The 24590-nt window shown below is 37.7% G+C and overlaps 1 protein-coding gene across 18 annotated transcripts in view; it reads left to right on the top strand.

The window, feature by feature from the left end:
* ADGRL2 (adhesion G protein-coupled receptor L2) overlaps positions 1–23468 on the top strand; it is a 169346-nt gene extending 145878 nt beyond the window's left edge. For 8 of the 18 annotated variants that reach the window (XM_082053209.1, XM_082053210.1, XM_082053200.1 and 5 more), the window contains 6 exons: positions 7448–7539; positions 8700–8726; positions 9395–9563; positions 12025–12153; positions 12573–12669; positions 18929–23468. In XM_082053209.1, coding sequence (XP_081909335.1) covers positions 7448–7539; positions 8700–8726; positions 9395–9563; positions 12025–12153; positions 12573–12669; positions 18929–19683 — 1269 coding nt within the window. In that variant the 3' untranslated portion in view covers positions 19684–23468. Of the gene's footprint in view, positions 1–7447; positions 7540–8699; positions 8727–9394; positions 9564–12024; positions 12154–12572; positions 12670–14116; positions 14178–15834; positions 15917–18204; positions 18258–18928 lie in introns of those variants that run through there. The other 10 variants (XM_082053201.1, XM_082053212.1, XR_014184096.1 and 7 more) reach the window with 9 other exon arrangements.
* Positions 23469–24590: the final 1122 nt, after the last annotated feature.

The raw sequence follows: 24590 nt of genomic DNA, 5'->3' as shown, positions 1-24590 counted from the left end.
AGTGTTCTAAAGCATTGGATAATTAAGTAAATCTTATATCTCGTTACACTTACACAGTATTTGTATGTGTAGTTGCATACGTGTATTTTTCCGTGGCTACTTCTGTGTGTATTTAAGTTACATGTAACTTTTGTCAGACATGCAAGTTCATCTTTTTTAGCATAAGAACTAGAATATTCTGTAACTCGTAGAAAGCGTATACCCGTTCTTGCAACCAGTTGAGTAAAGTCTTTGTATGCATGCACACCCATCTGTGCAGCCACAGCTCTGTTGCCCCAATGTCCATTTAAGCTCGGATGTTGTGTTCACACATCAATTATCCATTCTCTGAGCACTTTCAGGTAAAGAGCGCAGAGCCGTCTGACAAGCCAGGGCAAAACCATCTCCCTGCTATTTCAGACTAATAACACCGACACTGCACAACATAGGAATTCGGAAGGAAAGCAAATGCAAGATGTACATTTTGACTCACCGTGTTTTTCTCTGCTAGTTCAGTGTCTTTAAAGCCTGGCTGTGCTTGGGAAATATTCTAGAAGGCTGGTGCACATAGACAGCTTTTGTCATAACTGCTGAGAGTTTGGAATAATTTGAAATCATTTGTTTTCATGAAAAGCTAAATAGTTACCTGTTCTCCTGCCTTTATGCAGTAGTGAGTTGTGAGATGTTAACAGAAGTTCAGTTACCTTGAATTTCCAAATTCAGGGATTGTATTTTGTCGTTTTTTCAACCTGAAGCACATGCATCAGGCATAATTTTGAAATTTCTGACTTCTATAGATCCGCATGCTGGATGTACTATTTCAACACTTTCTGTAGCTTATAGTTTACCTCACTTCACCATTGAAAAGTCAATTGATACTTTGATTATGCAACTTTCTATGGAAAATTTACCTGACCAATCTTTTGTAGGCACTTCATTCTTTCTTAGTGTCTTCAGTATCGAAATAAGCTCTCTGTTTATATCAAAAACTATTATTTCAATCATTGAGCAGTCACTTCAGAAAGGATAGTTATACGGTGTAGGAGTTGTTTGAGTTCATTGACATATTTTCAAAGAAACGGGTAGATGCCAAAACTCATGTATGTATAAGTTGAATTAGAAAAATCATAGTGGTTTTAAGATTTAAATATAAACCATAATAATCGTACAGTGTTTGCTCTAAATACATTTAAATTAAATGAAGTCTCAGGATGATAGGAATTCTTTTTTAGTTAAACCTGCAATTACAATTGAAAGATAGATATATTCTTTTCAACATGACAGACAATGTTTTTCAACACAAAGGTATTTCTTACAGTTGTTGCAATCATTACTAGAAAATTGTTCTAAGTTTCATGCCACAATAGTGTAGTTACCACAAGTCTGATTGTGTGGTGATAACTTTGCTTTCTGTGTCTAGCTTTTTATTTTATTGTTACTGGGAGTATTTTGCCAAGTCACCTCTATTTCTCTCCCTTGCTTTAAAATAACATTTCACATGGGAAGCTTTGGCATTGCTGACGGCGTTTTCACTTCCTCATAACCAGGTCAGAGTGAGAATAGAGGTGAAGGACATTTAATCATATTGACCATGTACAGACATAGTTCACTATTATTTACTGGCCATGACATTATTATCCTCCAGCAAATCATTTAGGCCGAGACGCAAAAGGCCTTTGGGAGTAGTATTCCCAACTTCAAAAATATGAAACAGCAGGTAGCAATCACAGCACAGTTCCTGGGAGTAATTCTTCTCTAGCAATTGCTTTGCCCTCTAATCGTCCCAACTGAGAACTCAAGAGAGACTGGAGAAGAAGCGTGAGAAGTGTAATGGCTGAAAAATAATATGTCGTGTGCAGTGTAACCGAAGAGGAGCCATATTTGTAGTGTAGCTTACTCACTATCAGTAGCATGTGAGAATTTCACTTGGTAAGCTTTTTAACATGTTAATCACATCACGTTTGTGATTCTTAGTTTAACAGTAATGTTAATGCACACAAATTATTTTTGACAATATTGCTTACTACTTTAACATGCAATTTTTTTTCCTGACTTTTTAAGTTATTTGCATTTGTATCTGTATACAGGTTTGCAAAAAATGAGAATGGGAAATATAGGGGGGAAATGTGAAGTTCCTCAGTATGTCTTCTGAGGAGCTTTCAAGTTCACTATTTCCATAGCCTGTCATGCCTTTGGGCACCAGGGTTATTATATCTATGAGAAAAGAGCATGTAAGTAATGAGCGGTGGGAAACCATTAGTATGCCTGAAATGGTTTAATGAAAGCTTGGATCATGATACGTCAGGAGCTGTTCTTATCATTTGGACAGCTCCATCTGCATCTTTAATAATTAATTCAGTTCAGTGAGAGTTCAGCGTGCACACTCATTTAGAAGCCTTCTTCAGAGAGCACCTCTCTTGCCGCCAGTCCCAGAGAGAAATAGGCTTCTGCATGGCTAAGAGCAAAGATCTGGAGATACAAGACCAGTTTTAGAGTTGCATTTGCCAGGTAACAAAAGCTCCGGGGAGTTCAAAAAGGGTCAGAACATGTGCAGTTCAGCTAGGTTACTTCAGAGTGGTGTTTCTGTTCTTCTGTCTTATCATATCCATGTCAGCACTGCAGGCTGTGTGGAGTGAATTTTAAGCTGCTAAGCTCAGGCAGACGTGATTCAATTGAGCAGGTTGATGGCTACAAAACAAACAGTGCACTCCTGTAATCCGTGGTCAGAAAAGTCGGAGCATTTTGACTTCCATGTAGATCCACATTCATTCATATCCAAGGAATGGGTGATGTTGGTTTCACTTTAATTCAGCCAAACCCACTGGAGTTTGCTTCTCGCAGATGGAGCTGATCTATTAGGCTACCAAAGGTTGTTCAAGCAAAAAGTCCCAGGATGTCCTGTTTCATTAATGTAGGGAAGATAGTTTATTTTTTCCCTCAGGTTGAGGCATCGCTTCACCCAAGTCAGTGGATGTATGCATACAGATACACACATAATCTAGCTCTGTATGTGAAAACAGGCTGTATTTGTAAGCTTATGCATATAAGTAATACATGTATATCTTTCTGTAGTAGACACTTGATAAATGGTATTTATCTATTGCTCTACAGGGGTAAATTTATCATAATTACTGCAAAATCTAGCTTTATTTGGCTACTAATTCCTTGTACCTGCAACTAATTCCAATCCATTAGTCTTCTGTGCAGGTTTTAACTTGAAAACACTCACTCCCTCTCTCAGTATTGCACGGGTTTCAATACTACAGAGGTTTCAGGTGCCAGAAAGGCAAAATTCCTACTTACACTGTTTTTCATGTCCGGAACCTCCTGATTTCCAGACCAGAAGCGGCCCTCTGTGTGTTGGCTGTGAAAGACGCAGGACCTTTGAGTGTCGCATTTCATTGTTACCATAAAAACCTCACTTTTTTTTAAGTAGTTACTTTTTATTTTTTAATACATAACTGTTTATCCAATTGCACTTGTCGTCTTAAGAGATAAGTAGGAACTGGTATTTTTAAAAGTACTCTAATTTTTTTTAAGTTAGATTTCTAAATTCAGAATATAGATTAAGCTAGTCCTCTATGTAATCCAATACCCTGTCTCTTCTAGTGGATTATATGTTTTAGAAATTACAGCAAAAACCTAATACAAACATGAATGAAATTATATCAATTCAGGTTTTTGCTTATTCTTACCAGCTAATGTTTTAAGAGATCTCACATTACAGCTCCACCAACTGTAACTGTGTCTTTGGTCACTCTTGGTATCACAGCAGAATCTTCAAATCCAAACCAATGCCTGACCAGACTTTTAAATGCTTATTTTTAGCCTTGGAAAGACTGTCTGATGTTCACAAGTGCAGCGTGAGAGATTTTACTGACTTTATCAAGGCTATAATTTCATGACTGTTTGAGATGTATACACTCTGGCTGTATGTGTGTTTACACAATATATTTGTATTTTTATTATTGTTGAAGGAGAGTAGCACTGTGCAGGTGCAGATTCTGGTTCATCAGGGATGGATGCAGCCCAGTTGTTAAGCCAAAGCCCAGCCCTTTATGTTATATGGACAGATGAGAAAGTCATCATTGTCAGAGGCCCATTTTTTTCCCTCACCAGTTTGCTTTCAAAAGCCCACCTTGCCATTCATGCGGGCCCTGCACGTTTGTGGTGAACGTAAGAAAGGTGTCCTGCTCAGACTGTCTGTCAGGCTTGAATCTACAGATTCATTTGCTTAGATGGGTAACAGCTCAGTCCTCACAGAGCAATCCAGGTTGGGAGGGACTTCAGGAGATGTGCGGTCCAAGCTCCTGCTCAGAACAGGCTCAGCTCTGAGTTCAGACCAGGTTGCTCAGGACTGAAAAAGCCTTCCTTATACAACGCTGGTACAAATGAATGCAAAAGCACTGTGTGTTTTGTTCTCCCCCCACATATTTCTCGCCAAGAAAAGTAATTCAGCCATTCCTTCTAAAAACAATTATTCTCCTACAAGTTCCCTTTCCTCAGTGCTTAGTGTCTTGGGTAACAAAATGGCAGGATGCCCTGAAGTCTTTAACTTGTGAGTTCCTCCAGAACAATCCGTTTCTAGATGAAAAGCAGTAAGGGAGCCAAGAGCAACTCTGTACAAAGGTTTGGTTACAGTATTGTAAGTGGGCTAAGTAGGCTTTTGATAATGATATAATGTGTAACAGAGATGCCAGCATGTTTGAACAAGTGGCAAACCATGGTCTTTTGACTGCTGAAACTGGAAACTACGTGGTATTTTACAGCGATGGAGGAACAAGTATCATATGCTCTGTTGTCCAACTCACTTTGTCTTCAAAGTACCATATTTTGCCTTTTTTTTCTTCTATTTTTTTCTTGCAAGGACTTTTTCAGCTATTGGGATACAACATTATTATTTCTGTGGGCTGTTTTGGGGGTTCTGTACCTAAATTAGAATTAAAGTGTCTATTAGAAACTCCTATGTACAGTTATTCCCCAGTCCAGCAAGGACATATATACATACAGAGCTGAGTATCTGCATAAAGCCTGCTTAATGCACAGGAGCTTGGCTTATGCTCTGGGGTAGGGCTGTGTCTGCTTGCACGTCACCAAAGGAACCTCAGTATGTAAATACAAGCTTTTGTTTTTCGTATGTCAACCAGCACTTCCGTTGTACAAAGAATCAGAGGATAAAAACCTCTCGTTTCATAAGGCAGTCATTTATGGGCTAAGCCATGTCTATGAGTTTTTGATCCAAGAACGATGTCGCTAGTATAATACAGGATACTCCAGGGTAGCTACTTATGCAAGGATTAGCCTCCAGCTGTGCTGTAAATACTTTCTGAACTGGATTCGGCGCTCCCAGTTGCATAGGTTGCAGCCAAAGTTGGTTTACGTGTTAGGATTGGCATGGGGCATGTCTCTTAGCTCTTAATCTGTTTGTTTTCACAAAAAGTGAATCAAAGTTACGTTTTTTTAAGCAGATTGGAGAAGTTTATCTTACATCAGCTACCAAAATGTGCAGGAAACTTTTTCAGATACAAAAGAAAAAAGTCTGCCCGCAAGGGCATGGAACTGAGGACCAGGTCCCACGCCACGGGGAGAAGCAACTTGTTTTCTCACCCAAAGAACTCATGTAGTACAGTCGAAACCTAGATAAGATGAACAAAATTATCACAATGATATACTTAAGTGTTTCTCAACTGATCAGTCATTACCTCTAAGAATCATAAAAAGTAATCAGCAGGGTCATGACATATTGACACTTCTGTTACATTTTTCAGCAGTGGAACTCATGCTTAAACTGTACCACGTACATACCTCCGCTTAAAGGTCAAGTATTTTCTGTCAGTTCTTGAAACACAGACAGAAATAAAAGCTTATTTTTGTTATTTGTATCACATAGACTTTTTTTTGTATTAATCTCAAGATAGATAACACGGGTAAAAATGTTTTACTTCGAATCAGGACTGTTGAGGTCAAAAGCTGCCATACGCTGTTCTGGTGTTGAGAACTGCATTATAGTTCATACTGCCCATCCTGCTTTTGAGACAGCAGCAGCAGTGATAACTTGATTGCCCTTAGCCGTAAGAATTATTTCTATAATATGTCTTTATTAACAGACTGTGATCACAGTCTTCAAAATACTCTTTTCTAGATTGTTTAGACCTGTTCTTTATTAGGATTTGAGTCACGTTTCTGACCATTGAGGCACAACCGTAGGAACACATCTGGTAGGAGCTAGTATCCCAGATGTTACAAAAACTGTGAGGATTCTGAGTCTGTCTCAACCCAAAAGCTCCTCGAAATGAGATACTGGGCTTGATCATTCTCTATCAGTAACCAGTTGCAGATATGCACAAAGGATGGTGAGAATAAGGCTATAATCTATCTAATATATGTGTTATAAGGACGTCCAAGCATATTCTCCCATCTTCTCTTAGCTATTGGTTCAACCATTTCTTGTGCACCATTTACTAGTAGATAAGGATGTGTGTCTTCTTCCTGAAAGGACATAGCTCTTACTATTTTCAAACACACAATTTTATTTGAATTGTCTGCATGATAGAGAACAGTACGTTCTAGTTACTCAAATTAACTATATCATAGAATATATATATATATATATAGCACTTTTCAACCCCAGTTCTGCAGGTATCCTTGTACTGGGCTTACCTATGCTATCACATGCTTTGAAAACGATAGGAGAAAGGCACCTGTATCTTTGATATCTGTGATTCTGTTTCACAATAGGAAAACTATAAAAAATGCCCTTCAGTATCTTCCCCAGCTTTATCTCTATGGATGACACAACAGGAACAAGGCAGTGTAGTCCTTTCCTTCAAGCAGCTTGCAGTCTGGCTTCCACAGCATCCCGAGTGCAAAGGCAAAGAGGGCAGTACCAAGCGCACCACCAGCACCTCTATGGCACTGCTAAGTTTGATGCATTTGCTACAACTTTGCTGATTTTTTTTTTTTTTTTCCCCTTCTCACAAATCCCACTGGGGTCTTGAAAACAGCTTAAATGTAACTGAAGAAAAAAAGAACTGCAGAGGCAAAAACCATTCCAGAAGCAGGATGGGGTGGTAAAAAGACAACTAGTCCAGTAGAGTGAAGACTGCAGACCTCGGAGCAAGTCAGTGGGATGGGAACAGGGCCAGAGGTGACAGGCGAAGGAAGGGGAACGGGAGCCAAGCACAACATGCTGGAAGACAGAGCTGGACTGACAGTGACAAGTGTTGGACATGAGCTAAAAATGGTGGTTCATGATGATGAGGTGAACTTGAAAAATTAAGTGAAGCAAGGACTTGTAACTTTTTTCCCCCCCTTGTCCGTATTCGCAATCATCTTTCACAGACTGATATAGTTACCCAATTTCACTATGCATTTGAAAATAAAACACGGGGTTTTTGTTTAGTCTGTAACATCATCATTCAGCCTATTACTTGAAGTAGTTTAATTTCATTCTTATCTGTTTTGACAGCTGAATCTTATCTTCCTGGTGATCACATTGTGCAAAATGGTGAAGCATTCAAACACTTTGAAACCAGACTCTAGCAGGTTGGAAAACATTAAGTAAGTGCTTTGTGTTCAAGTATGAGAACTATGATTATTTTCTGATTGCTGAACTGATTGAAAGCTACTCTCCATTAGGAGCACATGCCATTGTCTCCCAGCAACTGCAGATGTCAATTAGAAGCAAACAGAGCCAATCCTGCTTTGGTCACATTGTTGCTGTAATGTCACAAACACTGGTCAAAATTAGATAATTTCAGCCTGGAACTAGTGCCAAGAAACTGCTTCACGGAAATGCCACAGCACTGTAGTAATTTCATTTGCATTTAAAATGCAGTTCAAAAATGATGTTCTTGTTTGCAAGGCTGATATGATTATATTAAGTTTGTTTTGTTAAATGACTTTTTGATTTAGGGATTCTGAGCAGTTTCTACTTGTAATCCTGTTCTCCCAAGAGAATTGACTCTATTATTATTGTTAACTTGAAGATTATCTGCTGTTTTCATGCTAATTTAACAAATGTTTACTTTATCGTGGTGCTGTACTGCAGTATCCCTTTTGCAGAGCAATATAAGTGTTTTATAATTAACAAGGCTTTGGCAGCTCTTGCTTCTTTAGCCAGTCTTTCACTGTGTTGTGTGTAGCGTTAGTTTGTCCTGAAGGTTTTGTTATCAACACGGAAGGGATGGTGCAACTTTCTAACACTGAGGGTTGGATGTGAAAGGGTCTTGCGGATTTGTTTTGAATGTTGAAAATGGCAAAGGGAGATTTTCAGTAAGGCTAATATTGTGAACTAGCTGTTCTAGAGAGGTCAGTATCAGCTTCATTGCATGTTGCATGATGAGAGAGAGCTAATCTTTAGCATCTCTCTCTTTTCTTCCTTTTCCTCTTTCTGTCTTCTCATCCACACCAGTAATTACCGTGTTTGTGATGGCTACTATAATACGGACTTACCTGGGTAAGATAGAACCCTACATTAACAAACTTCTAGCATGACTTTTAACTTTACAAACTCGGTCAATATTGTGGATTTCCCTTAATTTTAATTAACTAAATTTTTAACTATTATATGCCTTTATAATTTTAAATTGCTTGCCTCTGCATTTTGAATTTCCTAATTTTGACTAATTTTTATAGACAATTACAAATGCTCTTATTAATTTCTGTTTCAATTCTGTCTAATAATTTTGTTTCTCTTTTCTGCTTATAATGCTTTCTAGCTATGAAGATAATAAGCCATTTATCAAGTAAGATCATTAGTTAGATGTGGAATTCACTGACTAAATTCCCTTTCCCTTTCATTCTGTGCCGTTCTCTACAATTACTTTTCCTTAACCTATTCATGATGGAATTTTTTTTTAGACTACCCTGTAGAGCAATATCCATATTTTTGTCACATTTCAGCAGGGTTTCTTCATGCGGAAGTTAGATCATCTAGCTTCAGTTTAGCTGAGTTTATCGGAGCATTAAAGATTTGGGCTCTAGGCTTTTAATCTGCTGTTTAACCTTTGTGCATTTGTGTTACATTATTTGGTGTCATATGGCAGCACCACTGTTTAAAATCCATGGTGTGATTAGTGGCTAAGCCAGATTTATCAATCTCTTTTGTAAAAGCAGATAAAGCAGTGGAGTAGCTGGGGCTTGTGCTATACTTCTGCATTTCAGAATAGTTTTGACATCATATGCAGTTCTTGAGAAAGAAAAAGGTCATATCTACTCTTGCTGTTTTCACTGGAGACTAAGACTACCAAATGGATTTGTTCTTTCTTTAATAGATAAAAGGTTAAACTCAAGGAATTTTTACATTTGAATATGAACCTAGTAAAAGTCAACTGCAGGAACTGAAATGTTAATATTGGATTTGGCAATGTGCATTCTCATAAGTAATGGTAGTAAAATGAATCTTCTTTTACAGATCCTGGGTCCTGGGTGCGTTTGCTCTCCTGTGTCTCCTTGGCCTCACGTGGTCATTTGGCCTGCTGTTCATCAATGAGGGGACTGTTGTGATGACGTATCTCTTCACAGTATTTAATGCTTTCCAAGGAATGTTTATTTTCATCTTCCATTGTGCCCTTCAAAAGAAAGTAAGTTACTGACAACACAGATGTGTGTTCTCTAACTCCTTAAAAACACCACATATATTTCTTAAAAAAACAGCAGTGTCAAAAACTGGAGTATTCTGAAGTAGTTTGAGGAGGGGACTAGGATTCAAGAGCAGTTCTTGCTGTTTGTACTTGTGTGAGGCGTGTAACTACTCTGTGGCCTGGGCGGGTTTAAAATGGATGCAGTATTTCCAGCCTGGACTTGAAAAGTTTTGAGGCCTTGGGAAGAAAAGTACTATAGAAGATGTGCTGTTTAACATGGGTCGGCGCTCGGAGCCAAAAGTCCTTTCTGTACACATGAAACCAATGGTGCCGCAGCACTGCAAACAAGGGATCATCCACAGGATCAGCCCATCGCAGCCTGCAAACTCTTTTTCAGATCAAGGGAGTCGACCTCTCCCGAGATCCCGTTAGGCTGCTACGGGTGACAGGCAGGGATTGGACTTGTGCTTGTCCATTACAAAAATCCAGCGAGATATAAAAATTAATTATAGTATGAACTTTGACGCACCTTAGAAAAAAGTAGTCATTAACACCTGACTAAGTAAGGAGACCTGAGAGGGCGGGGAAATGTCAAAAACATCCCAACCCGCAAAACTTTAAAAATGCAATACATCCTGCATTTGAAAATACTCAATTTGCACTATTTAGATTCTAAATATTTTTAAGTTTTAGGCTGGAGACCTAGCAATTATTAACTCCCATTATAATTAGCTCACCAGAGACATAACTAACGCATAAAATGGTTTGAGACCATTGGATAAAGCGTTGCTGTGTAAGTACAAAAAATCGTATTACCAGCTCTAAGAGTATCAGTGTGTCTAAATTTGGTGGAGACACCACCATTCAGCCGTGGTTTAGGAAAAAATCTGGCAGACGTAAAGAATGTTATCCAGATGAACACGTTACTTCTCTCATTTAGAGAGCACAAAAGCACACTTAGGAGATTGAGCCTAAGAAATGAGAGAAGGAAATGCAAACATTCTCAAAAACATAAATAATTTCTAGATGAGGGTTTAGTGTATTGTTACGCTTTCTACCACTTGTATTTGACTTGAAAATCAAAAACAGATTCATTTTTTTATTTCTTTTTACAGCTGTGCATTGTTTTTGTATTAAGTGGAGTCAGCAAAAAGCAATATTAAAATAGCAGTCAAGTGTGAAAAGGCATAACCCAGAGCAATAAGATTTATACCTGAAAGGATGTTGAAGCTGCCATTTAAGATTTTTAAGTTTTTATGCCTTTGCCTGGATATCATCCTGTCCTCTGTCTGCATAGCTAATGTCGTCTTTTTATTCTGTGATTACTGGTTGGTCACTAAATTGAACAGAGAAATAGAATTGTGAAAGTGAAAACTATTATGTTTCCAGTTCTGACAGGATGATAGTGCTGTTGCTTCCATCGGCTTCCAACAAGCTATAATTTAGAAATAATGACAGTGGAATGCGCAGCACTGACAGATAATGTACATTCACTGCAATATAGGCATTAGGCAAAACCAGCCCTGGAGGGTGGTATTTGGGTAAAAATACAGTTTTGATTGCTATTGTCTCCACTGCGTAGTGGTTTGGAGCATTTAATATCCATTAGTGTTCAGGAATATATTTTCTTAGGTGCTATACTATCTAGTGATGATATAGATAGACTTATGTTTTTCAGACTATAGAGTTAGAATTGTAATCTTTAACTATGTATATGGACATAGAATTATAATCTTTATGTCCAGATATTTCTGGTTTCATTGTTTTGTCTTTTGTGCTGATACAGATAGGAGTTTGCTTAAAATATGTAGCATATACTTCTATTAAAAGATGAGTTAGTGACCTTAGCTTGAAGTTAAGGCACAATTCAAATTTTCTTCAACCTTGTGGTTTATAGAAACATGACACTATGTATTCCCTGAGTAAAATGCTCCTAATACTGATAACAGCACATGGGATATGTAAATCCACATTATTAACTTTTCGTGTTTTCCCTCTCCCTTTGCTGTGTATCCGTAACTTTCTGTCCTACATATTCATAGGTCAAGCAGCATTTCCAGATTCCATTTTTCCCAGAAACTAGGAGTCTCACTGATGTAGAAGTGACACTTAGATTCCCAAGTATCTGTGTCTTTTCATGTTGCCAAGATGCTCTTCAGTTATCTGAAAGTAGTAGTCAGTGTAGCCTCATTGAATATGAGAGAATTAGCAGCTCCGTAAATCAATCGTGATTACTTTCTTGACTAATGTTAGCGTGCATAAATTACAAAACTAAAGCTTCCAGTAGTTCACTGGAAACAGAAGGTGAATAAATGCAGGCCAAATACTGGAATCATTAATTAGTTTTGTTGCACTGTCAGACAAAAATCTCCTACACATAGGTGCACTCAGATTTCTAGGGTCAGCAAAGACAGTAATGAGGATTTTATTTTGTGCTAAGTATCATCTTTTTCCCCTGTAGGTACGTAAGGAATACGGTAAATGTTTCCGACATTCCTACTGCTGTGGTGGATTGCCGACCGAGAGTCCCCACAGCTCAGTGAAGGCATCAACAACCAGAACAAGCGCTCGCTATTCCTCTGGCACTCAGGTAAGGAGATTTTTGACAGCATCTTTCATATTAGCCATCGTTACAAAAAGCCTGCTGAGATGTGTTCCAATCAGAAGCACTAATTGTCTTCTCAGTATTATCACTTAGATGGCAAATACATACTTCTGCATAGTGAAATTGATTCTTTTTAAACTTTTACTTTGGTCTGTCGCAAACACCTTATTTTTCTTGTAATTAGGGGCTGGTGTCTAGGAAGGTTTATCCACCCATGTTTCACCTAAATGAAATGTAGTAAGTTAAGAGTTTTAATAACAAAAGATGGAGTTTCACTCCATGCTAGAAGAATGTCTTGCTTTAGGCCAACCCCCCCGCCCCAGACATTCTACATAATAGCACGTGAATAGGAAAAATCATTTTGTAACTTAATATGCTTCTTTCTCACTGCTTTATGTTAACAGAGTCGTATAAGAAGGATGTGGAATGACACTGTGAGAAAACAATCTGAATCGTCTTTTATTTCAGGTGACATCAACAGCACTTCAACACTTAATCAAGGTCAGTCACTGGGAACATTTCCGTTTCAGAAGCCTTAAATTTTATACAGATTTTATATCATTTAATGCAGAAGAATTGAAAAGAACGTTTTGAAAAAAATTCTGGAACCAATGTTCTCTAAAAGCAGAGTTTTAAAGTCATCCAACAGCACATTTTAAAACCTTGTTCCCTCAACTGGCCCCCTGCTATAGAAGTTGAATTCCTCCATTCGTGGGAATGTATTCAAATAAGTTTCATCAACAATTTAACTTAAAAGCAAGAAAGATCATAATTTTAAATCTTTCCTAACCTTTATAGGTTAAATCTGAAACAGAAATATGAGTGCAGTAACATTTTAATGCATATTTGACTATGATTTCTAGGTGCAGAAATTTTCCCAGTGAAATCTAATTGATATCATTTCTATGCAAAAGATGTCTGTAAACCATTTATCTTTTCTATTTCCAAGAGCATCATATGTGTCACATTGGACAGAATCCAGATTTTCAGGCACAGAGAAGCCACAAGTCTAAATTTCTCAATTCAAATAGACTTTGAAATCTGTAACCTCATTCTCATGTCCACTTAGAAGACCAGGGTATTAACTGAGCAGAATGTCCTGTCCCTTGTCCCCTTCCCGCCATGGGTTGTGAGGCAGTCTGAGCTGAGCTGGCAGAGGGAAGGAGCACTCTCTGCAAGCCAAGGTCAAAGCTTGTTCTTCACACAGTCCCTAGGAGAAGAACACACAGCCCTGACCTCAGTGCAAGTTCCTGCTCAACTCGGAAAGTTTCCAACAGAAAATTCCCCACTGCCAGGGCTCTTGGGAAGCCCTCAGTGACCACACTTGCACACTTTAGTCCCTTGTTGGTTTTTTGGCTTGTTTTGTTTGGTTGGTTTGGTGGTGGTTTTGTTTGTTTTTGGTAGTGGAGACATGTACTTATCACACATTTTACTACCAAAATAAATGTTAGATGAAAACATTTCAGAAGGCATTATTCTGTTTCTGCTATTTGCCATCTAGAAAGCGGGTAAGACATCTGTGTCTCACTGCTCCCACCCCCTGAATGTTCCTCTAGCACAATCAAAATTAAGTAACTTCTTCCCCTAAGCAGAAAAGATGTATTTTTCATGTCCAAGAAAGTATAACATTCATTTCCAGTGTCTTACTAAAATCCCGTAAATACGCTATAGCTAAAAGGCTGGGATTTCACCCTAAAGTGATGTGTCTGACTCCTGAGGTTTGCTCTAACCAGGCTGCGCCCTTGGTTAATTCAGAGTTGAACAGAGGTCTTGGAAGCTTCTCCGTGATTGCAGCTCCAGTCTCACGTCACTGGGGATGTTCTGCCATGATTAGAAAAATTGGTATCACCTTCATTCAGTTACAATATTGTCACTATTTTAGTAATGCATACATGTAAGGGTAGTTCAGTAACTAACAGCAAGTGTCATTTTACCTTTAAAAATCAAGCTTTTAAAGGTCACCAAAAATTTTGGATTGAAAAAAGAAATCTCTCAACTATAAATTACAGGTAATAATTCTAACTGTGATTAAATATAGAACACACAGGAAAAAAAAAATCCTAGGCAATATATATTTTAGTTACTATTTCTGGTAATAAGTACATTACAACTAAAAAAAAAAAACCTCTGATAAAATATTTTTAGTTGTTCCCCAATACAAACTTTCAAATAAGATTAGCATCATGAGGCAGGAATTCCCTGAACATTCGAATTTTTTGCTCATTTCTGCTACCCGCTATCTATGGTAGTACAGAAGCATTAATATTTGGAATATGCTGTCTTTTCCTTGTCAAATAAAAATATCCATACTGTAAAAATATAGCTCTTTACTTGTCCTTGGATCTGTAATACACTGATCCTGATATACTGCTGAGCAGTACAATAGAACAGAAAGTGGAATTTTAGCTTAGTTAAATGTTTAAGTTCTAAATCATAGCATTTTGTGTGCGTTTAAGTCATTATTCCAACCTCTTTTTCTTCTAGTAGCTAAAATCAGAGATAGACTACTGTTTGTTTGTTTGTTTTTAATTATTCCAAGAGTTGTTCAAATGGTGTTGCGTTAGCATGTAAAATGGGTCAGAAAAAACCCAGCAAACCTAGTCAGGTAGTATTTTGCTTTGTCTTACATTGTTTGTAAATTGATTGTTTAAAGAAAATCTGTCGTTTGAGGGATTCTTCTTTAAAACCTGGCAGATAAATTTGCAGCATGAATGTCCCGGGAGAAAACGTGAATGCTCTGATTTCTTAGAGCAAATATTTTGCTTTCCCCTCAGCATGCATACCTTTGCATATACTAAGATGTGCTTCTTGCAGTTTGTCATCCACTGTCTGTTTGAAAACACCAACTCCCTTCCACTGTCCATGTGTTTTTGATAAAGCGAATAACAACTCTGATCCTGTCATAAGATGTTTTTCAATACCTTTAAATCTGAGAAATTCAGTTCTCTCAATTCTGGACAGGAGTGTTCCATATGATCATTTTTAAAGTTCTAATAGCTTTACGTAGTACCTTGATCTCTACACATTTAATTGCTATCCTTGTGTAACAGTGGTTTTGTATACATTAGTAAATGTCACTCTCACCAGATGTTTACTTGGGGGATTTGGACAGCACCTGTGAATTACTGGAATCTAACTGTATTTTCCTACTCCCATTTCAAATACATAGCTCAAATACATTCAGAAATTTTCAGCTGAATTACATTTGACAAGTCCTACATGATTCATGATGAATAAAAAATATTCTTTATTGAAACTGTCAGCCTAAAATTAAAGAACTGACATTTGTTTCTGTTTCTTTTGCTTTAGGAATGACTGGCAATTACCTACTAACAAACCCTCTTCTTCGACCACACGGCACTAACAACCCCTATAACACATTGCTCGCTGAAACAGTTGTATGTAATGCCCCTTCAGCTCCTGTGTTTAACTCACCAGGTGTGCTTATACTTCCTGAATAAAACCGCTTTTCTTGGCTCACTCCAAATCCCTCCTTTTCTCTAGATGATAGAAACTCAGGTTGCAATACCCTAGCCGTACATTCTGAATTTCTGTCAGTTTGAGAAATACAGTATTGCCAATGTCAGCTTGTAAAACTGCACTATATTATAGTAATGCCTTTGCCATAACAGTATTTACCAATAATTATCCATGTTTTTAACACAGGTGGCATAAATCTTAATATACTATTACAGGACTGACACCACATGGTCCGAGAGCCCATCTTCAAGATATATATCACTTAGAGGTATCATGTCTATGCAATATAAGGGTGACTCTAAAGCTTGCTGAGAAAAACCTGGTTATGGAACAGATGAGATGCTAAAGCAACACAAGGCATCTTGACACCTTTGGATACCCCAGTGTAGAAAACTGTATCCAGCAGCAAATAGATCTAAACTATAGTATAGTGCAGCTTTATGGTAGATCATTTTCCTGTAGGAAAATCTTGAGATTAGTAGTTAGAACAGTTTAGTTCTGTAGGAATAAAGGGTGTCATCACTTACCTAACATTTGTTGTTACGTTTTCTACCTGCTTTTTTTTAACTACGTTGCAATTCAGCAGTAAATACCTAGCAGTTACTGTTTGATGAGTAATAAGATCACTTTATTCTAACTGGAACGATAAATCTTTGATAAAGAGCTCGTAAAACCTTGTTCCCAGTTTTTATTTCAAGTTTCCTTTTTAACTGAACTGTAGTTTCTATTTTCATTCTCTTGTTTTCTTACTTTCCTTATGCTTTCCTCTAGCAACCTACAGAGAGACAAGTATGGGAGTAAAACTTAACTTTGCCTATCAAATGTAAATTTTTTCAGCATGATTTTTAATGGGCACAATTAAAACATAACTAGCGGTCATGAAGTAGACTCAGCGGGCAAGTGGTTCACAATTTGCAAATGAAATGTTTCCACATTCAAAAAGAACTCGCATACTGCTTTTTGGGAAACAACATGAGGTCTGTAGCAAACCCTATTGGTAACAGAAGTTACGCAATGCTGAAATAATTTGCTGTTTAAAACCAAAGCAGTGTCAAGCAGAAATGCTTAACAATTTACTTATGTTTTTACATTCCCACAGTAATCTTGCTACAGGCTATGGAAAGATTTCAAATGAATTACCTGATCATGGGCAACAAAAATTGGACTCATCAAACCAATTTAAATATATTCTAGCATGCTTAACTCTGCAGTATATCATAGAAAACTCATTTTGGATTATCAGATATATTTCGCTATCTGTTTATGAGAAGAGAATTAAAATTATAGAATTAAATCACTTTCATGAGGGAAATGAATGCCAGCATGTGGTCCATGTGTTGTCTACTTTTATAAATGCCATATGTCCTGTGCAGCTAAATCCATTGCAAGAGGAATCTTGGAACACATATGAAATTGCAAAACTACAAAGTTGTTTCATCAAAGCTTTAAGAGACCTTTCAAACAGCCCTCATCACCGTTTAAATCAGTACACATGGAAAGGAATTAACAATAACACAGAATAAAAATTATTTGCAAATTACTCGGAATTTATTTGGAAATTATTGCTCTGTTTTTTAAAGTTGAAGGCAAAAATGTTTTCATGAGAAAAATGCAATTACTTTTAATTGAAAACAGTATTTTCCAGAGAAGACTGAATTTTCTAGGATAAGCTGCAGCTTTAATTATGAAAAAACAAAATGAAACAAAACAAACGGGAAAAATGTGTAATCTTTTCCAAAACCAACCTTTTCCTTATACTCCTCCAAGCCTTGCATATAATGCAGCAGCCTCACAGTGGTCAGTCTCATTTCAGTAAAGTCACTCCATTCTTTCTTTACTTCCAGACATACCTGTAGATAAAAGTGATTTTCTAGCAATGCTCTAACCATCTGACTTGCCATGGTTCAGACTGTTTCATTTCTTTCAAAGCTTATTTTCTTTCTCTTTTCTTTTGCTTGGGAAGCACTGTGCTGTTGTAGTTTACATGTGTTTGTGTCTATAGGAAAACCTTTTACCAAAAAATTAATTCAAAAAAAAAATAAAAAGCCAAAACCATAAAGACCTTAACCATCATAAGACCTCATTCCCCACACCCCCCCAACTTCTTTTCATATTTCTAGCAGACTTACCCAATCTGTCATTCTTCCAGCAGCTATGAGATATCAGCCGTGGCTGATTTCCTCTTCCCATTCCACAACTAATATTTATTCTTTGGTTTAATTTCTGTGAGCCATACGTACAGAAATTCCTAACATTTCTGCATTTGACTTGCATGCCCATGGTAACTGTGGGCCTAACTCTTAATTAACTATTCTGGTTCATTCAGCGCTGTCACTGTGACTGATGCAGACTGCAGGCAAACTTTGACCTTTAGAAGCCTGGGGCCGTTGTTGGCAGACAGAATATAAGTGAAAAAATTACATTAAGTGGGAAAAGAAAAGCTGTTATTGCTTAGTAATCTAATTTGCTGAACCCTTGCTCTGACTAAGTTGCTGAGAAGCTCAGTAATTCTTCATCATGTTACAATAAATCATTTTACTTTCTTTTATATATCAGCTACTCTTAGGCCAGATAGCCTGAGCAGACAGACATGATGTGAGTTGTCCAAAGTGAGTCATTCCACCTGCTGTCTATCGTGTTGTTGGATGGTGCTTGTGAGCCCTGGTCCCTGTAGTGTGAAAGACGGCTGTCCTCGTTTAACATGAATTCTTTGTATTTATCCATTTTTTTCATTCTTTTCTTTACTTCATCTCAAAAAAAAAAGGAAAAAAAAAATGTTAGAAATGTTGTTAAAGTAGTTGCTTGCCAATTATGTGGGTTTATGTCGTACATTTACCTTCAGTTATGTCTGTGATCTAATTCTTTTTTAATTTAGTGTTGTTTAGGACAAATTCTGTTAATTTTCTTTTTCTAAATCATGGTGGTGTACTTCAAAACATAGATGTTTCCAAATGAATTGCTTTGCATTACATATGCAAGGGCATGGAGTGAACAGTTCCTTGTGGAAGAGTCACAGAATTGACACTAAATTAAGAAATACGGAAATTAATATGCCACTATTCCCCACAGGAAATACAAGTTACTATTTTTAAAATGCATCTTTCCTATAAGGTGTGCAACTGTTTACATTTGGGAATGTTCAATAACCTAACTTTTCTCAAGTCTTACTTCCAAGTACAACTTTGTCCTGAACTACATTAAAGAAGTTTGTTAAAAAAACAATTCTGACGTGGTAAAAAGCACCTCAGGCGGTAACCAGAGCTGTCCTTTTCCATTCCAGGACATTCACTGAACAATGCCAGGGATACAAGTGCCATGGATACTCTACCGCTAAATGGTAATTTCAACAACAGCTACTCATTGCGCAACGGAGACTATAACGACAGTGTGCAAGTCGTAGACTGTGGACTAAGCCTGAATGATACTGCTTTTGAGAAAATGATCATTTCAGAATTAGTGCACAACAACCTGCGGGGCAGCAGCAAGAACCACAACCTGGAGCGCACGCTACCAGCCAAAGCCGTGATCGGTGGGAGCAGCAGCGAAGATGACGCCATCGTGGCAGATGCCTCGTCTTTGATGCACAGCGACACCCCCGGGCTGGAGCTCCACCACAAAGAGCTGGAGGCCCCGCTCATTCCTCAGCGGACTCACTCCCTTCTGTACCAGCCCCAGAAGAAAGTGAAGACCGAGGGAACCGACAGCTACGTGTCCCAGCTGACAGCCGAGGCTGACGACCACCTCCAGTCCCCCAACAGAGACTCTCTCTACACAAGCATGCCCAACCTCAGAGACTCTCCATATCCCGAGAGCAGCCCGGACGTTGAAGAAGATCTCTCTCCCTCCAGGAGGAGTGAAAATGAGGACATTTACTACAAGAGCATGCCAAACCTGGGAGCTGGCCATCAGCTTCAGATGTACTATCAAATCAGCAGGGGTAACAGCGATGGATATATAATTCCCATTAACAAGGAAGGATGTATTCCTGAAGGGGATGTTAGAGAAGGACAAATGCAACTAGTGACAAGCCTTTAATAGTGTAGCAAAGAAATATTAAAGGCCACGTACAAGTATTAAAAAGACTTAATTGGCCCCACGCAGGCTCCCTCATATCTGCTTGAAGAGACAATTCTGTTGACCCTGTGGTTCTCCAGTAACAGGGATGACTGGACCTCGCAGTTCTGTGAATTTTTATAAAACAAAAACTTTGTATATACACAGAGTATACTAAAATGAATTATTTGTTACAAAGAAAAGAAATACCAACAAGGTATTTTAAGATATCTTCTGCTGCTGAATTTAACAAAATTGTGAAAAAAAAAAAAGAAAAAAAAAGAGAAATAAACACTTTCCAGCCATTTTACTGCAGCAGTTTGTGAACTAAATTTGTAAATATGGCTGCACCATTTTTTTTCTAGGCCTACATTGTATTATATACAAGGCGTAGGCTCTAAAATCCTGTGGGACAAATTTACTGTACCTTACTATTCCTGACAAGACTTGCAAAGGCAGGAGAAATATTCTGCATCAGTTTGCAGTTCACTGCAAATCTTTTCCATTAGGGCAAAGATTGAACACATGTCTAACCACTAGCAATCAAGCCACAGGCCTTATTTCATATATTTCCTCAACTGTACAATGAACCGTTCTCATGAAAAAATGGCTAAAGAAATTATATTTTGTTCTATTGCTAGGGTAAAATAAATACGTTTGTGTCCAACTGAAATATAATTGTCATTAAAAATAATTTTAAAGAGTTTGAAGAAAATATTGTGAAAAGCTCCTGGTTGCACATATGTTATAAGCTGTTTTTCTTACACTCTGTTCATAGTACGGTAGTGTGTTTAAAATGGAAGTTCTACCCGTTTTCACTTATTTTTCACTGTAAACAGCGTTCTGCTTTGACAAGTTAGTTTTTATTCTTAATTTTTGAGTTTTTATTGCCAAAATACATAATTTGGGGAGAAAATTGTTTTAGAAGCCAATTATGCCAAGCCTTGCACAAATTTGGTATAGCTAACCAGGATTGTAACGCCATTCCCTGTTCATTCTTCAATCAGGGCTGGGTGGTAAGGGGCAAAGGGGACACTGGACACTTCTCACAAGCTTCCTCGTGAATAAAAGGTGCCTGTCCTTTAAAAAAAAATAAATAAAACATAACTATTACTCTTCCATATTCCTTCTGCCTATATTTAGTAATTAATTTATTTTATGATAAAAACCTAATGAAATGTAAATTGTTTCAACAAAAATTCTGCTTTTTTCATCCCTTTGTGTAAACCTGTTAATAATGAGCCCATCACTAATACCCAGTGTAAAGTTTAACACCTGTTTGACAGTAAATAAATGTGAATTTTTTTCCAAATAGGTAAAATGTGCATTATTATGTACGAAGCATAATTGGCATCAGCAGTCCTTTGACCCAGCTGTTTCCTGCTTAGAATGGCTTCTTTACATTTCATGATTTAACTGTCGAGAATACAATAGAAACCATCTGTATAGCTCTACAGAATAAAGGTCATCTTTACTATTTATTACTCTAGTCACCATTGAATAGGATCAAATTCAGACATAGCAGGGTCATTAGGAAAATGTACTGTAATGTTATATATTTACGTAACTTTTAAGTAGGCATCTACCCTGAAATTAAAAATAAGGTGGTAAACACCACTATCATAGTCTCAGCAACCGTAATTAGCAGTTAATTATTAGTGATGAAGATATATTGTTGCAGTGGGGAAAACATGAATAAGCAGCATTTGGATAGCACTGCGAGTGCTATCCAAATAATTAATCCATCATGGCACTGTTTTGAGTTGGATAAAAAAGCACAACTGTCCCCATTTTTATCAGACTAGAGAACTGCGGAAGGCAGCTGATGCCCAACATGTTCTCTACACATCAGTGGCAAAATGGGAAGGCTGACATCTTGGTTGTCTTGATTCCCAAGCCTCTTTTGTCCCTCTCAACCAAGGACACTCAAAGATAATGCCAAGGACTTCATTTGTCACAACTTCCAAAACTGTCATCTTCTAAAGGATTCTAATATTAATGCCCTGTCACTACAGAGGCCACAGTTTCACGCGTGGCTGCTGTAGCTGTGTGCATGAGAACAACAACATTTCATTCAAAAGTCATTATCAATTCTGTTACCTGCTAATGAACTGGAATATATGAAGTCCATTTGGAAAATAAATCGATGCATTTTGAAAAAGTCTGGATTTCAGAAGAATATTCGGGTAAGACTTCCCGCTGTTGAAACAATTCAAACTCTGTAGGGAAAACAAAACAAAAGTCAGGTTGAGATGAACTGTGGGGTTCAGGTAACCTCAATATATCTGTAATCAGGACTGTGACACCGTAGCAATTGTTATTGAAGAAAAAAACGGCATCTTCACCATCAACCCTATCGGTAACTCTTTGCCACTATGTTCCTTAACACTTAGAAGTTATTATGTTTACAGTAGAAGCTCTGGAACATTTAAAATTAAATAAGAAATTGTTTACTTCTGTTTAGTAGAGATGCCTTCAAAATTTGAAGTATCTACGAAATAAGAAACTTCTGATTCAGGGTATACAGCAGACTCTTCAGAGCAAAAACTGATTCCCTTGGTCTGTCTGGCAACATAAAAGCATACTTGCTGCCTTCTACCTAGGAAATCATGTCTTAGGCTTTAAGAATTGTGGTGCTCAAATGATTACAGTACACATGACCTAATAACATCACCAACCTTCAGCAGAGTCTTCAACCCTAGTTCGAGCAAGTACTCCTTTGTGTCTAACTAAAGGTGGCAAAACTACATGCTGGAAAAAGGTTTGTAGCATTGTGATCTTATATATATATTCAACTGCAAATGTAACAAGTATTCATAAGACAAGAAAATGTAGCTGATGAACCTAAGATGAACCAGCTAAACCTAAGTATCATAAGGGAATTTTTTTGTTAGCTTCTTTGTAACGTAGCTGTTGCTTTTTAGTGAGCCTGTTTTTTTTTAATGTTAAGCTAGTGAGTGTCCTGTGTTTAGCAGCTAGCAGCCAATACCTTGCCAAATTTCTGTTGGTGTAACTTCTCAGTGTAGTAGGTTACAATATAATTATATAGCCGTCAGCTTATTGTAATTTCTTTATGTTCTCTCTCATGTTCCTGCCATCTTGTCTTGGGATCAGAAGGACAGAAGAATTCAGAGGAAGAGTTCAAGAATAGTGAAATAATGACAGCAGAATTAATGGAAACAAGTGTTTCTTCAGGGTCACCAGTTAACCAGTTCCTATGATGGTGCCAAGGATATGCTGCTATTTTCGGCACTGTCTCTCAGAAGAGCTGTAATTTTCTTCTGGCTAGTAATCTCCTGTTAGTGTTAACCCTACTGGCTCAGTTCAATTCTTCCTTGTAACTTCAGTCCAGTTATATTAATTCCTACAAAAGATTAAATGGGATGTGCATTTAGTGAACTGTTGTATAATGGTGCTATGCATTGTTTAATATAAAATACATCTCAGTTCTACATCAGTGAACCATAACATGAAGAAATGCAACACTGGTAATACCTTCATAGTTAAAACTAACTTTTATCTGTGAATTCTACAATACACCTTTGCTTCTTTTAAATTTGAAATGAAATTACTAATAAAGTTTACATATATTCACTTATGTAGGCAATAAAAGGTGTTTCAAATTGACATAAGTTATGGATAAAATATGTGTCCTATTTTATGTCCTAATTTTTAAGGATTTTTTTTTTTCTGAACTATTCAGACATTAACAGAACCAAAAATAAAAAGAAGGTAAACAGTCCGTACGTACTGTTGTTATGCCACTTTGCCTCAAAACTAACAAAACTTGTCTTCTAGACTTGATTATATGACAAAAAATGCTAGTGTAAAGTTTTATCCCTGAATAAAATTATTTTTTACATCAAGAAAAGCTACAGGTAGACAATTATATTTACACATATATACACACACATATGACATCTTCACTGGGGTTTTAACTCACCACTTGTAGGGGATGCTGGAGAATGAAAAGCGATGGGACACGCACAGTCCTAGCTGGGCTGTAGCCCTGCAGACGTGCCAGGGAAGTCATAGTAAAGCATACCTTACATTTTTTTTAAATAGACTGTGACACTCCACATGTATGATGAGCATTGCTGCCTCTTCAGTAAGCCAGGCTCTAGCTGTATGGCTGCGCTGTGAGATAAGGACCCCAGATGTATGGATGCCACCGACATGCTGGGTCTCTGCTCCACACCTACACCCCAGGTTCCAATCCAGCTTTGCACTGACTTGGGGATAAAAATTAGCAGTGCCACAGCCCTGTGAGCAAGAGATCTGTGCCTCTCGTTTCTATAAACAGTTTGTAAATTAGTAGGGATTCAATTAATGGATCCAGCTCTGACAAAAATCTGGAATAAAGATTCATTAGGACCCTGCCTATTTCAACAGTGTTTGAGGTTTCTTTCAGTAAAATCCTTCATGTGGTTTTTTTAGAATGACAACTTCCAAATCCTTTTATTCACGCAGGATAAATTCTCAATGGTATTTCATTAATTCATGCCTAAGAGCATTAATATCTCTTCTTACTGTATTATGTCATCATTAATCTCAACTGCTCCCCATCAAAGTTCTGGCATGTGAAAAGGATCACACTGTGGTGCAGCCTGAGCGGTTATAAATGCTGCTGAAAATCATGCAAGCCTCAACTCAGCAGCAAGGAGATTTTTAAAGGACCATTCCATACAATGCACCAGCTGCTGAAGGATCCCAGACAGGGGAAGTCACAGGTGCAGAAATGACCTTCAGAATAGGTAGTTTTATCAAGAAAAGTCTTCCACAGCAAAGTCCATGTAATTGCTAACCACGTCTCCCTTGGATGCACAGCTCCTGTGTGTGGGAGTGGGAACCCTGCAGACTGCGCTGCCAACCAGTTTAGAGACGGCAAA

This window comes from Streptopelia decaocto (assembly GCF_964273445.1).
Source record: "Streptopelia decaocto genome assembly, chromosome: 5".
Lineage (NCBI taxonomy): Eukaryota > Metazoa > Chordata > Aves > Columbiformes > Columbidae > Streptopelia > Streptopelia decaocto.
This window is presented reverse-complemented; position numbering and strand designations above follow the sequence as displayed.